Source organism: Chelonia mydas, chromosome 3, assembly GCF_015237465.2.
Source record: "Chelonia mydas isolate rCheMyd1 chromosome 3, rCheMyd1.pri.v2, whole genome shotgun sequence".
Taxonomy (NCBI): Eukaryota; Metazoa; Chordata; order Testudines; family Cheloniidae; genus Chelonia; species Chelonia mydas.
This window is the reverse complement of record NC_057851.1, coordinates 4723459-4739774: the sequence shown is the minus strand read 5'-3', so window position 1 is coordinate 4739774 and position 16316 is coordinate 4723459. Positions and strand designations below refer to the sequence as shown.

General features: G+C 50.5%; 1 protein-coding gene across 2 annotated transcripts in view; it reads left to right on the top strand.

Moving 5' to 3' along the window:
• The window catches only part of EPHX2 (epoxide hydrolase 2), a 128664-nt gene extending 125697 nt beyond the window's left edge, over positions 1-2967 (top strand). For both annotated transcript variants that reach the window (XM_043542032.1, XM_037893772.2), the window contains exon 19: positions 1802-2967. In XM_043542032.1, the coding sequence (XP_043397967.1) occupies positions 1802-1886 (85 nt within the window). In that variant the 3' untranslated portion in view covers positions 1887-2967. The remainder of the gene's footprint in view (positions 1-1801) is intronic.
• The last annotated feature ends 13349 nt before the right edge of the window (positions 2968-16316 follow it).

Here is a 16316-nt window from a genome sequence, read left to right as displayed (position 1 = left end):
ACTTAGAGGAGAGGAAAGTGATCAGGAACAGTCAGCATGGATTCACCAAGGGCAAGTCATGTCTGAATAATCTAATTGCCTTCTATGACGAGATAACTGGTTCTGTGAATGAGGGGAAAGTGGTGGACGTGTTGTTCCTTGACTTTAGAAAAGCTTTTGACACGGTCTCCCACAGTATTCTTGCCAGCAAGTTAAAGAAGTATGGGGTGGATAAATGGACTATAAGGTGGATAGAAAGCTGGCTAGATCGTTGGGCTCAATGGGTAGTGATCAATGGCTCCATGTCTAGTTGGCAGCCGGTATCAAGCGAAATGCCCCAAGGGCTGGTTTTGTTCAATATCTTCATTAATGATCTGGAGGATGGAGGGGATTGCACCCTCAGCAAGTTTGCAGATGACACTAAACTGGCAGAAGAGGTAGATACGCTGGAGGGTAGGGATAGGATACAGAGGGACCTAGACAAATTAGAGCATTGGGCCAAAAGAAATCTGATGAGGTTCAACAAGGACAAGTGCAGAGTCCTGCACTTAGGACGGAAGAATCCCATGCACCGCTACAGACTGGGGACCGACTGGCTAAGCAGCAGTTCTGCAGAAAAGGACCTAGGGGTTACAGTGGACGAGAAGCTGGATATGAGTCAACAGTGTGCCCTTGTTGCCAAGAAGGCCAATGGCATTTTGGGCTGTATAAGTAGGGGCATTGCCAGCAGATGGAGGGACGTGATCGTTCCCCTCTATTCGACATTGGTGAGGCCTCATCTGGAGTACTGTGTCCAGTTTTGGACCCCACACTACAAGAAGGATGTGAAAAAAAATTGGAAAGCGTCCAGCGGAGGGCAACAAAAATGATTAGGGGGCTGGGGCACATGATTTATGAGGAGAGGCTGAGGGAACTGGGATTGTTTAGTCTACAGAAGAGAAGAATGAGGGGGGATTTGATAGCTGCTTTCAACTATCTGAAAGGTGGTTCCAAAGAGGATGGATCTAGACTATTCTCAGTGGTAGCGGATGACAGAACAAGGAGTAATGGTCTCAAGTTGCAGTGGGGGAGATTTAGGTTGGATATTAGGAAAAACGTTTTCACTAAGAGGGTGGTGAAGCCCTGGAATGCGTTACCTAGGGAGGTGGTGGAATCTCCTTCCTTAGAGGTTTTTAAGGTCAGGCTTGACAAAGCCCTGGCTGGAATGATTTAGTTGTGGGTTGGTCCTGCTTTGAGCAGGGGGTTGGACTAGATGACCTCCTGAGGTCTCTTCCAACCCTGATAGTCTATGATTGTATGATAACAAAGGATTTAAAGGAGGGTAATAATTAATGCCAGTAAACATGGATTTATGGAAAATAGATTTTGTCCAACTCATTTTTTGAAGAGATTACAAGTTTGGTTGATAAAAGCAGGAGTGTTGATGTAATAGAATTCGGTAGGGCATTGGACTTGGTACAATGCTTTGATTGAAAAATTAGAACAATAAAATAATTAACATTCTATTTAGTCAAAAAGGCATTTTTGGGTCAAATTTTCAGCCTCTTCTAATTGGCAGCCTGCATTTTCCCCACGTTAATGCCACTTTTTATTAACAACTGGTGGTAATGAGGTATCGTTTTCTTCTAAACTTTCCATGGGAAATAATATTTCCCCACAGCAAAGCAGGACAGCTGTGAGATCTGTTGGGCTACGGAGCAGTCTCCCTAGGAAATGGATGGAAGCCTAATTCCTTGGGACGTGAAACTAGGCTGGAGAAAGCACAGTAAGGAGTAGTCCTAGCTTCACGGAGTGTTTTTCTGTTTTTGTTTTTGTTTTACAGGGCAGCTGATCTGAATAAGATCCTCATCAAGTGGCTAGAGGATGTTCACGACAATTCTTTGCTGCAGAAGATTTCGAAACTCTGAATTTGCCCTTGGAAGATTTCAACCTCCAGCTTCCTGCTTCATTTGAGTATCTTACTGCTTGTGCATCGGTGTGGGCCCTGCCAGTTTCGTACTGGGGGCAGCTGCACTCCCTATAAGCTAGGTTTTGCCTCTGGGTTTTGGTTTTCAAGCTAGCCAGCGGAAAAGGTGGGGAAGCCTGGGCTCAGCGAGCCACATCAAGCCGGATAATGGCCTTTCTTTGCGCTTGCGTCTGAATGCAAGCATCTCAGCGAGGGATTTTAGCATCAGGCTCTGATTTGAGGCAGTTCTCCTGCATGTGTTGTGATGCAAGACACTGACCTTTCCCAGCAAATGAGGAGGCCAAATCGAAGTCTGAAAGCCGCAGGGAGCAGTAAATAGAGTGTCGTTATATACTTAGCAAATAACGTAAACTGCAGAAAAATAGAGGGGCCAGGCGGGGCGGGGGAGGAAATTCCCTGGCTAGGAAGTGACTGAACATTTCAAGCTAGGAAATAGAGTTTAGAGGGGACGGGTGACTTCCCAAGTGCCTCCTGCATCTACAGCTAATTCAGTTACTAATGATTCTGAACCACTCATCTGAAACCCTGTAAATGTTTTGTAGGGTTAAGCTTCCACCTCTGGCATTCAAACTCACCGCTCTGGGTTTGGTTTGGCTCGGCCCCCAAACCAGAAAGGCCTGTTTTCTAGTTCAGACATGGCCAATGCCTTTGCGATAAGAGATGAGTGGAGGAGTTTTTGTCCCATGAAATCTCCTGAAAGCAGCTAGCGCCCCTTGATGTCCACTGTTCAGATTGGAGACCAGTGATGTCAGTTCTGACCTGGCCGCGTGCCCAAACCTTGGACCCTGGCCAGCTGCTAGTCAAGCCCTAAGTGCTGCCTTGCTTGGGCACCAGTGTTTATTTTCCTTGTGATTGAGGCTTTTGTTGTCAATTTAAGCTGTACATTTGAGGGTTTCATACGGGGTTGGCTGGATACTAATCGCTCTTTTATGCTGCTTTGAAAACTCACTTCTGCTTTTATTATTTCAAGCGTCTTTTGTAAACCAGCAACTGAAATAAATCACAGAATTGATTTCATGGCATCCAGTGGGGCCCGGTTATGTTCATGCTGGTGGAGATGCTTTGTAAGGCGTGTTTGCAGTAATTGTCACCCCTCAGTGCTTTTGGAAGACGCTCAGTGGGGTTAACAGTGGAACCCAATGGATAACCCCACAGATCCGAAGGCATCCTTTTCAGAGGGGAGCCTTACTGCAAGCCAGAAATGGGGTGGGGTGTTCTCTTGAGGTGAGTAAGTATTGTGCTCTGAAAATGAGGGACTAATAACACAAAGCTTTCAACTAGAATCTAGATCTCCGCTCTCCTTCCCATAACATAAGAACGGCCATACTGAGTCAGACCAAAGCTCCATCGAGCCCGGTCTCCGGTCTTCTGACAGTGGCCAATGCCAGGTGCCCCAGAGGGAATGAACAGAACAGGGAATCAAGTGATCCATCCCCTGTCACCCATTCCCAGCTTCTGGCAAACAGAGGCTAGGGGCACCATCCCTGCCCATCCTAGCTAATAGCCATTGATGGGCCTATCCTCCATGAACGTTCCTTTTTGAACCCTGTTATGGTCTGGGCCTTCCCAACATCCTCTGGCAAGGAGTTCCACAGGCTGGCTGTGCGTTGTGTGAAGGAATTCGTCCTTTTGTTTGTTTCCGCCGCCAGCCTGCCCCATAAACAACCCTGCACCTCTGGTCATCTGCTCCACACTCATAGCTGTGTCGCTGCACCTGAGTCCTGACTTGCAGCCCCCCTGCTATTCCTGCAAGTGTGTGCACCGCACAGTCACGTAGGGTGTGTTTACCCTGCAGCTGTGAGCGAGCCGTCCAGCCTGGCAGACAGACTTGCACCAGCGTGTAAAAAGTAGCAGTGTGGACAGTGCAGCTCCGGCAGAGACTCAGGTTAGCCACTCGAGCTCAGCCCAACGGGGCTGGGTGGGGTGGGCTTCGACTCAGGGCGGGGGCTAACCCAAGCCTCTGCCAGAGCCGCAACATTGGGGTGGGCAAACTACGGCCTGCGAGCTGTTTTAAACCGGCCCGCAAGCCTCAGCACGCGGCTCGGCGGCACTCCGGCTGGGGTGCTGGGTCGGGGGACCATGCTTGAGGTAAGTGCTGCTCAGAGCCTGCACCCCTGAGCCTCTCCCGATGCCCCAACCCCCTGCCCCAGCCCTGATCCCCCTCCTGCCCTCTGAACCCCTCGATCCCAGCCCGGAGCACCCGCCTGCACCCCAAACCTCTCATCCCCAGAGCCTGCACCCCCACCCCAATTTCGTGAGCGTTCATGGCCCACCATACGATTTCTATTCCCCGATGTGGCCCTCGGGCCAAAAAGTTAGCCCACTCCCGCTCTACAGCCACTCTGCCAATTTTTAGCCTGCGAGCTCGAGCAAAGTAATGCAGGTCTGTCTAGCTGCTCTCGCAGGCACGTGGCTAACTGCAGGGTAGATGTATCCAGAGACCTCCGATTTCAGTAGGATAGAAGAGTAAAAAATATTCACTGCCCGCCTCTGCAGTAGCTCTCTGTCAGCTTTGCTGAGTACCGGCTCTGTCCCCTCTTGACCGGGTATATTCCACCAGGTAGAGACATTTCTCTCTCTCTCCTGCCCAGGTTTCTAATTGCTCTCGGCGTCCTCTGTTACGTGAATGCCTTTGCCAGTGTTAGCTGTGCTGTGTTTTGCAGCGTCTGTGAGCTTCGTTATTGTGCTTTTTACTTCCACTTACAGCTCTTTAGTGAAGGCAAAACCAGCGATCATTTAGCCTGCATTCTGCTAGCATCGGTGCAATGGGATTTCAAGTAGGCGAAAGGACAGTGTCTTCATGGTAAGCTGGAGATGAGTGACCCGTTATGTAAAGAATCAAAGGCGCAGAGCCATGGGGCTGCGTTTGCTGATGGCCTCTCATCAAGGGGAAGTAATTTTTTCCATTCCGTGGTGCCAGCTCCTAAAGGGTCCCTGGAGTTTGATCTTAGTTCTTTCTCTCTTCCCTTCCCCCTCCCTGTTCTCTTCCAACCCACTTGCTGTTGAATGCCACAGGCTCAATAATTGACTGCAAAACTGTTCCACACACACTTTCTACTCTCTCCATCACCGGAGTATTTAGGCACGTTCCAGCAATGGATTAAACATTGTGATTGACAGCTGGCTGGCGGTGGTCTCTCTGATCCAGCTAGAGACCTCATTAGTAATAGTCTGGGGGTGAAAACTGTCAGATTGGGTCGCTTCAGGATGACTTTAGACGTCAAGGCTCAAATCCTCAAAGATATTTAGGCTCCTAATTTCCATTGATGTCACTGGAAGTTCGGAACCTAAATACCCTGGAGGCGATAGGCCCCAAGTGCCTGCCCAGAGAAAATCAGAGAAGATACAGCAGGGTCAAACGGGGGTGAGACAGATCGCGGCTCCTTTCTAATGTTCCTGTGCCATGACAAAGCCCTGCAGTGCTCCGCCCCAAATGGAGACTGCCGACACCATGAATGTGCCACATTGTAGGGTACTAGTAAGCGAAGGGCAGCTGGGATTTGAATAAGGGGATTTTCCCTGCTCAGCCGACGCTTCCGGGCTGCCCCAAATGGCAATAGCCTGCTCAGCTGTCATTCAAACCAGCTGTTGGAGCTGGTTGTTTGGAAGACGGGGGAATTGCTCCCCGCTGCTGTGTTACTGGTGAGGTAGATGGGTAGTACCCTGCCTGCCCATCCCAGAGGCCAGCGCTGCTCTCCCCTAGGAGAGAATAACCTTGGCGGTGCGCTCCCTTTCCACGGCTTCTGCTGTGGCTGCCGCTCGGTGCTAGCTGCAGCTCTGCGGTGTTTTACAATGGGCTCACCCAGCCACAGCGACTGGATAAAAAGCCACCAACCCATTTCAGAGAAGCCACTGGATGTTACGGAGTTTCAGGCCTTGGATTTGGTTCAGAGGTATGAAAACCAAGAGCTTTATACTGCACCTTCTGAACTACAAGGACAAGAGAGAGGTGTGGTGTCACCGCCCAAAGGAGAAATCCTGCACCTGTCGCCCGAGTTCCCAGGACTCCCCCAGCCCAAGTTCTGTGGCCTTGAGTCGAATCCTCAAAGGAGCAGGCGCCGGGGACGAATCTTTCCTGGACACTCGACAGCAGCTACCGCGCTGCAGCATTTGAAGGCAGAAAAGGAGTCAGAGCTAGACGTGAACCCTGCTCATACATCCCCCCTGAGTCATTTATCCCTAATGCAGATGTCAATAGCTGTCTATGGAGATACTTGTCTGATGGATTAGCCTGGCCCAGTTACCAGGGAAAGAGCTGTCAGGGCTTCATTTGTAAGGTAAGTCCAATGCAAGCTGCAGCCTGTGCTGGAGAAATGCAGCGTCCAAGGCTGGTGTTTAATAAGCATTCGCCTTCCCCTCGAACGAGCCACGGGGTTCATGTCAGGGACACAGCTGGGCTCGAGTTTCCACAGCAAGGATGTGAGGAGCAAGGAAGCCTTTCCTTTCACATGCACCAGTGTTCCTCTGCATGATGCTGATCCTCCCTCTGTCCTGGAGGAGCCACAGACAGAGACAGTTGTAATACAGAGCTGATTGCTGCCAGCTGACTGCCCGCTTGGGAGGAAGATCAATAAATGAAGCTTAGGAAAATGATGAGAGTCCATCCAGGAGGAAGATCTATCCCATCCTTGTCTGGGGTGGAGAGTAAAAAATGTTTGGCAAGGAGTTCCCAGTCTGATTTAGCCACAACCCACACCTCCCTCACCTAATACCACAGTTGAGGAAGAAGGCCGTACTGGTTAAAACACTGACCTGTTTAAAAGGGAAGTGAAGGCTATAAACAATTTTAAAATTATGTATAGCACATGGAAGAAAGGGGAAGTTGATAAAAATAAGTATCAATCAGAAGCTAGGAACTGTAGAAAATTGATAAGGGAAGCAAAGGCACATAAGGAAAAATCTATGGCCTGCAGAGTTAAGGACAATAAGAAGTTTAAGTATATTAAGAACAAAAAGAATCCTAACAATGGTATTGGTCCATTACTAGAGGGAAATGATAGAATTTTCAATAATAGTACCAAAGAAGATGATGATACCACTCTTCCTATTCCACTGTTATCTCAGATGGATGTTAAACCACAACTACTGAAGTTAGAAATTTTAAATCAGCAGGTCCAGATAATTTGCATTCAAGAGTTTTAAAAGAACTGGTTCAGGAACTCATTGAAAAACAGGTTTGGGGGAGTCCGTAAAGTAATCTATTTAATGCCCCATTAATCTGTTTTTCCTAAGGTATGGGTCACCAGGGTGGTTAAGGAAATACTTGAAGGACACAGATAAGGCCTTCCAATAAGTGATTGACCCAGGCAATATCCTTTTCCAAAGCAAGAAACCTTTTTATTGATAGGAATAATAATCCCTAGCACACTAATAATCTAAAACCATAAATCAGACACGGATCCCTTACTGGCGTTCTGAAGGCACAAATCCTTAAATGCAAGTTAAAGAGCATTCAAACCGCAACATCATACAGTTGAAATGATTCTGAGTGCCGCAGTCTGTTACAGATGGCCAGTCTGTAAGAGATCACTCACGGTACTTCCTAAAGTTATACTTTAAATTGTAAACATGTAAATTGCAATTAAAAGGCCCACACGTCTCGAGCATACACATACCAACACCACGCTACATTATACCATGCTCTGTTCCACCCATAATTATAAGTGACAAGCTCACTCTGTGCCTTGAGTGGTTGTCAGCAGGCTAGTATAAGAAGAGCTGCAGGGTGTGAGGTTAGTTCCTTTGCTGGAGCTGGAGGAGTGTGGATGGTGTGCCTGGCTGGCTGAGGGAGCTACAGGACCCTGGACAGGGCAGTGCTGGCAGAGACCAGAGGGATGGGAGAATGCAAAGGAGCTCCAGGCTGGCTGCTGGGACTGAACCAGGACAAGGCCCCGAGGTAAGGGTGAAGAATGGGGCCATGGGGAAGTGGCCCAGGGAATTGTAGCAGTGACACAGTTTATTTAAAGGGATATGGCACGGCTGCTCGCTGTAGGGTCCTGGAGTAGAGGGTTCCCCCCTCCCCCGCCACTGGGAAAGTAGCCCGGACTTTGATACAGCCAAGAAGGGGAACTGAACTCTTTTAGGTTTCAGAGTAACAGCCGTGTTAGTCTGTATTCACAAAAAGAAAAGGAGGACTTGTGGCACCTTAGAGACTAACCAATTTATTTGAGCATAAGCTTTTGTGAGCTACAGCTCACTTCATCGGATGCATCCTGTGGAAAATACAGAAGATGTTTGTTTTTATACAAGTGGCCCACCTTGATTATCATACACATTGTAAGGAGAGTGAGCACTTTAGATAAGCTATTACCAGCAGGAGAGTGGGGTGGGGGGAGAGAAAACCTTTTGTAGTGGTAAACACCCATTTTTTCATGATTTGTGTGTATAAAAACAAACATCTTCTGTATTTTCCACAGTATGCATCCGATGAAGTGAGCTGTAGCTCACGAAAGCTTATGCTGAAATAAATTAGTCAGTCTCTAAGGTGCCACAAGTACTCCTTTTCTTTGAACTCTTTTAGTGGCCCCAGCTCTTCAGGCTCCAGAGCGGTGAAGGGTTTCCGGGGAGGGAGCTGTTGGTGAGATGAGTCACTTCGCTGTTCCCGTCTTTGGTAACGAACAGATAAGGAAAAGCTTGCGCCCAGAGTTCAGCTGGAGGGTTGTTCTCCCAAGGAGAGGGGCTCCCAGGAGAGCTCCTAGGAAAGGAACTCAGGGAGGGATCTGCCAGATAGCTGCAGGAGGCCTGTCTGGGAGAAGAGTTGCAGTTAGCAGGAAAGCCTTGGCTCCAGGGATGGGAATCGAGGTTGAGTGTGACTGTGGGTAAAGGCCCTGGGTGTCAGACTGGTACACTCAGATGGAGTTTGTGTCCCGGATAAGCAGTCTGGGTGAACGTCTTGCTTGTCTTTTTCATTAAACAGTCTCAGAAGGGGGGTGCTGTTTGATACCTAAAAGCCTTGGTGAAGTTTTGCTAATTCCCCAATTGGGGAATTAGCATAGCACCTGGACGCAAGAGGGCATGGGGAGGTGTCCTGCACCTTTGACACTATTCAAATCCCCTGCTCCATGTGACGTGCACCTTAAGGCAATTAGCTACCAAACCTACTATGGCACTGACATGTCTGAGAAATACCGGCAACTGGAGAAATCTGAAAAGATTGAAAAAAAATGAATCTAGTACCAGCCTTCCAATAAGTAAATAAGAATAATCCTTGCAATTGCGGCTCTATAAATCTACCTCCTCCCCCTGTTACCCCTGGTTTTCAGAACCCACAGCAGTGGTAACTTAAAGCTGTTTCACTCCAGGCGATGTCCGGAATAAATCAGTCGGAACACAGCACGTCCGGCTGATGACAGATTGATGAAAGTAAGCGTGCTCTTAGCTAAAACTACTAATTATTAGATTTAAGCAGCATAAGCAATAGGTTTAGAACATCCCAAATAATTACCTAGAATCTGAGATGGTATTGAGTAATTAGCAGCAGGTCAGCGATGGCCTGTCGCTTCCCTGCTGGGGAGTATGATGTCAGAAATGTCTCTCCGGCTAGCTTCAGAGAACTGTTCAAAGTACACTCTATTATGTAGTCTTTTTATAACTAACTTTTACAAATCACACAGCTCATAGTGACCCCTACTGGGTCATCACTTCTCCTAACTTCAACAAACATTCCTAACCATCTTCGTCATAACAAGCTTCTCTGGCAAAGGCGCCCAAAACTCATTATTTTCTTTCAGTCTCAAATTGTTGCCTCTTTTCTCCCCTTCTCCCATTAGCAGAGACTGCCAGCCTGCAGCTAATATTTGACTTTGTCTCCAGAAGCCCGGCTTGTTCAAATAAACCCTTAACGAAGTGGAGTTCTGTTTTATTAATTCATGGTGCCTGAATGCACGCAATATGGTTGCAATTAGCTTGATACAATTCTGGGACAACACACCCTTCCATCCTGGGCCAACACCCCCCTAAACAATGAAATTAATACGAAGAGGAACAATTGCTGAATGTCTATGGGATAATAGAAACCCAGAAGCAATAAACTGCACAGGATTTATAAAGCATAAATCCTACTAGAGAAACCTGATAGCTTTTTTGATAGGATTACAAAATAAGTGGCTGGAAAGGCATGCAGATGCTGTAATGAATTTGGAATTTATTAGAGCAGTTGATACTGCATCTCATGAAATCTTCCTTGAAAAACGATTTCAGATTGGCTTGGGAAGGGATGTGGTCACGCCCTTCTTCTTCCCTCAGCGCACAGTCAACCTGTGGAACTCCTTGCCTGAGGAGGTTGTGAAGGCTAGGACTATAATAGGGTTTAAAAGATAACTGGCTAAATTCATGGAGGTTAAGTCCATTAATGGCTATTAGCCAGGATGGGTAAGGAACGGTGTCCCTAGCCTCTGTTTGTCAGAGGGTGGAGATGGATGGCAGGAGAGAGATCACTGATCATTACCTGTTAGGTTCACTCCGTCTGGGGCACCTGGAATTGGCCACTGTCGGCAGACAGGATACTGGGCTGGATGGACCTTTGGTCTGACCCAGTATGGCCGTTCTTATGTTCTTATGACTGAAAGCCGCCGGCAAGAGCATAAAGATAAACAGCAACGGGTTGAGTTGTGGGGTGGGGTCTAGGGAATTGTTAGAGGGAACAGTGTTAGCCAGGGTCATATTTAACATTAATGACCTGGAAAGGGGTTAATGAAATTCACAGCTGATACTGCCGTAAACTGGGAGGGGTTGCAGATAACCCAGAAGACCAGGGGATAGTGAAGTGGACTCAGAAAGTGCTCAGAAACATGGGCAGCAAAGAAATGAAATGCGATCTAGTTTGGAGGGAAATAATCTAAAACACAAATACTCAAAGGGAGCATGGAAACTGGAAGGCAGGAATGGTACAGGCAACTGTACTGTACCATGGACAACAAGCAGACAAGCAGTGTGATGTGGAAGCCAATAAGGCCAATGAGATTTGGGACTGCGTATGCAAAGCAAGTGGTGGGAGGTAATGAGAGGTATCCCTCTCTCTGGCTCCAGGGCAGACGCACCTTGAATATTGCAGTCATTATCCAGGTGTGGAATGAAACTGACAGATTGGAGAGAGTTCAGAGGAGAGCAACAAAAATGATCCAGGGACTGAATTCCAAGGTAGGAGTTAAAGGGTTAAATAGTGTATAGCTTAGTGATGAGATGACTGAGGTTTTGGACATGAGTCTGCGAATATCTGGAGGGAGAAGAACTATGTAGTGTGACATCCGTGGATATTTTAGAGCCACGTTAGTTGCTGCAGAGTTAAGGTTCCCCCAGAGCACCAGGCGGGCACGCGGCCCTCAGTGCCGGACCTGGGTGTGAGGAAAAAACCCTGTAGATTTACAATCTGAGAACGTATCTGCCATTGCTGAGTTCTTCTCACACATGAGTAACCATTGGCTGTCGCTGGTGATTCAAGCAGTGCGTGTAAGCTATTTGCTTGTTTAATTTTGTGTTGTAAAATCACGTGTACGCCACACCTCCTTTGCACAAAAGTTTGGCACCATCAGAACATCAAGTATTTTGTGGATCAAGACCCAGTTCATGAAGGTCTTACAAAATTTCGTGTGTAATATCTTCAGCAGTGAGGCCATGCACACCTGCCTGCCTTCCTCGGAGCAGGAGTCACTCCCGCGCCAGAGCCCGCTGGGAAATCCTCACTGTGAAGCAGGCACGTTCTTGGCCTGCCAGCCTGAGCTGCCAGCTGCGGGGGGGGCAGCGTGGGGGCAGCCTCAGGGGAGGGAAGTTTGGCAAAGACAAACTCCTTCCAAAGAGAGAGGCCTGTTTCCCAGGGTGCTGCTGGGCTGATGTGGACTTCAGGGCTGGGTGGTGGGGGTCTTGGGATTATTAATGAGGGGGAAGGATGGTCCAGTGGTTAGGGCACTAGCCTAGGAGAGCAGAGTTTGGGGTTCAGGTCTCTGCTCCACCAGACTGCCTGGGTGACTTTGGTCAGGTCACAGAGCCTAGACTACACTAGGAGACTAGGTTGGCTTAACTGTGAGGAAAACATCCACCTCCTGAGTGAAATGAAGCTGACCGAAGTCCCTGTGTAGCCAGCGCTAGGTCGACAGAGTTATTCTGACACTCTGGGTACCACTGCGCAGGGAGGTGGGCGACCCACGCCGATGGGAGAACCCCTCCTGGCAGTGTAGTTAGTGTCGACGAGCCCTTAGCCTTTCTGTTCGTGTTTCCCATCTACAGTGGGGATCATCGCACTGCCCGGCCTCATCAGGCTGGTGGGAAGTGCTGTGAGAGCCACTGCTGAAAAGTGCTGGGGGGTGTGTGTGTGTGTGAGTGTGAGTGATGTAACCCTTCCGCCTGTCAGAGTTGGCAGCAACAAGGGCCGGGTTCAATATCTAGGGGATCCATTCCAATAACACAATGCAAACCGGCTCGAGCCCCCACCCAGTGACCTGGGACAAATATATACCACCCCCGCTGGGCGCCTCCAAGAGGCAATACTTCCCCTCTCGCAAGCACATAGTCTGAGTGTAGCAAAAAGCCTTTTAATAACAGAGAGAAACAATGTGGCATTATGTATCCTGTTGGTGGTGTTTCCCCAACATAACACAACCCATGAGCAAAAAAAACCCCACCCCAAGCAAATTGGGACATGCCCCTTTCCCTTTGGTTCTTGAGTCCAGCAACCCCAAATCACAGGGCAGCCCCAGAGTTTGAAAGATAATCTGCGGAGCTTTACCTCCCACCCTGGGTGGAGATGGGACGGGGGTAAGAGGCACCTTACATGATCTGAAGCTGACCGCCCCAGAGCTCCATAGGCCTTCGCTCCGCTCTGCCAGCCGCCCCACAAACTCCGCCGCTCAGCTCCGCTCCGCTCCGCGGCCCACAAGCAGCTCCCGCCATCCCACAAACTGCTCCACGTCCCACCAACAGCTCCCGCCGTCCTATGAACTGCTCCGCCAGCCTGTCCACAAGGCACTCCAGCCATCCCACAAACTGCTCCATGATATATCTTCAGGCTGCCCCACTACTTAACACAGTGCTCAGTGATTTCAGCTCTTAGTCAGTTCAGCTCTTTGGTGAATTCAGCTTGTAGTAGGGGAGCCTCAGTGCTGGTGCACTATTAGACCAAAGTGAGCTCAGCAGCCTGTAACTAGACTTCTAATGAAATCAAAACTAGCTCTGATATTCCACAGTGGAGAGAGGAGGAAGTGCAATTAGCATGTAAGGCCCTCACCAAGGGGCCCATGCCACCAAGTATTAATACTTGTCCCCAACCTCTCTCTAATCACACAGTTTTGGAACCCATGACCCTTGCCTAGCGAGTGCTACTTAGTTGATGGTGAGTCCCTCCATCATAACAAAAGGCCAAGTACAGTTCCAAGCACAGTTCCCATAATCAGGGTAATAACAATTTATTCTTCCTGCCCCAATAACAGAGACACTGGGGATCCCACAGCAGCCAAAGTGACCATTTGGGCAGCTATGGCCTCAGTCTAGGCGGGGTGGGTGTGCCTATGCAAATGAGATCGGCCCCTGAAGTTTTTTTTCCACAACTTGCCACACCTCACCACCAGATGTCAGGGTGGAGCTCATCCTGACACTGCTTACATCTATATATATATATAAACTTCATGATTGTCTGTATCCCAGGAGCAGCCTGCCGGCTGAGCAAGGAACGCTAGTCTAGCGGATATGGTGATAACCTAAGACTCTAGAGATCTGGGTTCATTTCTGGCTCTGCTACAGCCTCCCTGGGTGCCCGTAGATGGATCAATGAGTCTCTCCATGCCTCAGTTTCCTAGCTGTAAAATGGGGATGATGATCCTTCCCATCTCCCACCCTGTCTCTTCCTCATCTACGTGGACTGTCAGCTCTTTGAGGCACGGGCTGGCTCTCAGTTTTTGGATGTGGTGCCTCATACAATGGGTAGGTTTGCCAGGTGTCCGGTTTTTGACCGGAACGCCTGGTGGAAAAGGGACCTGGCGGCTCCAGTCAGCACTGCTGACCAGGCTATTAAAAGTCTAGTCAGCAGCACAGCGGGGCTAAGGCAGGCTCCCTTCCTGCCCTGGCTCTGAACAGCTCCTGGAAGCAGCCAGCATGTCCCCACTCTGGCTCCTACGCATAGGGGCAGCCAGAGGGCTCCACGCGCTGCCCCTGCCCCAAGTACCGGCTCCACAGCTCCCATTGGCTGGGAACCATGGCCAATGGGAGCTGCAGGGGCAGCGCCCGCAGACGGGGCAGTGCACAGAGCTGCCTCTCCATGTAGGAGCCAGACAGGGGCTATGCCTTTGCTTCTGGGAGCTGCTTGAGATAAGCACCACCCGGAGCCTGCACCCCTGACCCTCTCCGATGCCCCAACCCCCTGCCCCAGCCCTGATCCCCCTCCAAACTCCTCAATACCATCCTGGAGCACCCTCCTGCACCCCAAACCCCTCATCCCCAGCTGCACCCCAGAGTCTGCACCCCCCAAATGGAACCCTCACATCCCCCTGCACCCCAACCCCCTGATCCAGCCTGGAGCCCCCTCCCACACTCCAAACCTCTCAGCCCCAGCCCCACCCCAGAGTCTGCACCCCCAGCTGTAGCCCTCTCACACCCTGCACCCCAACCCCCTGACCCAGCCTGGAGCCCCCTCCTACACCCCAAATCCCTCATCCCTGGCCCCACACCAGAGCCTGCACCCCCAGCTGGAGCCCTCACCTCCCTACACCCCAGCCCGTAGCCCCTTCCCACACCCTGAATCCCTCATTTCTGGCCCCACCCTGGAACCCACAGCCTCAGCCCAGAGCCTGTACCCCCTCCCACACCCCAACCCCCTGAGCCAGCCTGGGGAAAATGAGCGAGTGAGTGAGGGTGGGGAGAGCGAGTGACGGAGGGAAGGGGGATGGAGTGAGCGGGGGGTGGGGCCTCAGAGGAGGGGTGGGGCAACGGTGTTCATTTTTGTGTGAGTAGAAAGTTGGCAACCCTAACAACGGGGCCCGGCTCTCAGTTCGGATACGGGTGCGAACGTGGCACAGATAAGCAGGACGCTCCTGAGGAAGGCTGAGCAGAGACTGGGGAAGGGCTGCAGCGCTGGTCTCTGTGTCAATGGTCGCTGCCTCCTGAGACCCAGAGGTTACAGGGATGGACCCCTGGGCCAGGCCAGTGAGGAGAATTGCACTGACTTGCTGTTTCCCTGCCCCTGGAAAATGTTCTGCTCCCCGGCCTGCCAGTAGGACATCCCCCTGTGCAGTGTCCTCCCCCCTCGGCTAGAGGCTGGTCCACCTGGAGGATAACAGCCTACTACCAGCTAATGGAGTTATTCCTTGGCTCAGGTGGTAGAGGTCTGTGTTAAGGGTCTGAAGGTAGCGGGCTCAAGTTCTGCTGAGAGCCCCTGGTAGCGATGGTTACAGCAACTGGGGGCCAGGTACCAGGGTGCCCTCAGCCAGCCCCTGGAGGAGTCCCCTGCCCCATGCCCTCTTCTGAGCGGGCTGTCTGCCTCTTGCTGCAGCGGGGACTCACGCTGGGATCCTCGTAGCCTGTAGGTAGCGGCTCTGCCAGTGAGCCTCCCGTGTGAGCTGTCAGGAGCCAGAACGGCTCTGCTCAGGGCCTGGAGAAGTCGCTCTGGGCCGATCACACAGAAACCCTGTGGCCGAAAGCAGCTGGCGTTGGCGTGTGCTGAGCACTAGGTTGTAGGAGGCCGGGGATGTGCTCAGGCGTGGAGCAGTCACGACCAAAGGCCAGCGTTTGGGAAGTAGGTATTTCAGCCGCCCTAGGAAAGGCAGGGTGGTGAGCAAAGGAGTGGGCTTATTATTCACTCCCAGGGAAAACAGACCGGGGGAAACTGGACGAGGCAGAAATAAATCACCACAACTTGGAGATACGGGATAGTTAGCACAGCATGAGCATAGGCTGCAATGTGGCCAATAAACACCACAACAGATCCTCCACCCTCCTTCTCGGCCTGCACCGTGCTGCGTGCCAGGGCTGCTGGGACCTTCACTAGATGACACCCCTCATCCTCCTAGCCAAGATCTTCTGCTGGCCCATTTTCTGAGGTGCCTGCTTTGCTCTCCTTAAAGGGGTCTAATTTTTGGAGGGTGGGGGGGATGACAATCAGGGTCTCAAGTCAGGCACCCAGTGTCCCTGGTCACCTCTGACTGCTCCTAAACAGCCCCATGGCTGAACTAAAAGAAATTCATCATCTGGCCTCTCCTTCAAAGGGGAGACAAATAGGAATTCTGGGTGCTCAGCAGCAGGCGGATAATCTGCCAGCCCTGTATGTCCCCCAAGGGCCCCTGCTTTGTGGGAAGGGGAACATCTAACTGGAGCAGAGGGAAACGATCCCATAGTTGGGACCCTCCTTCCAGAGGATGGGATGATTTAGTTGGGGTTGGTCTTGCTTGGA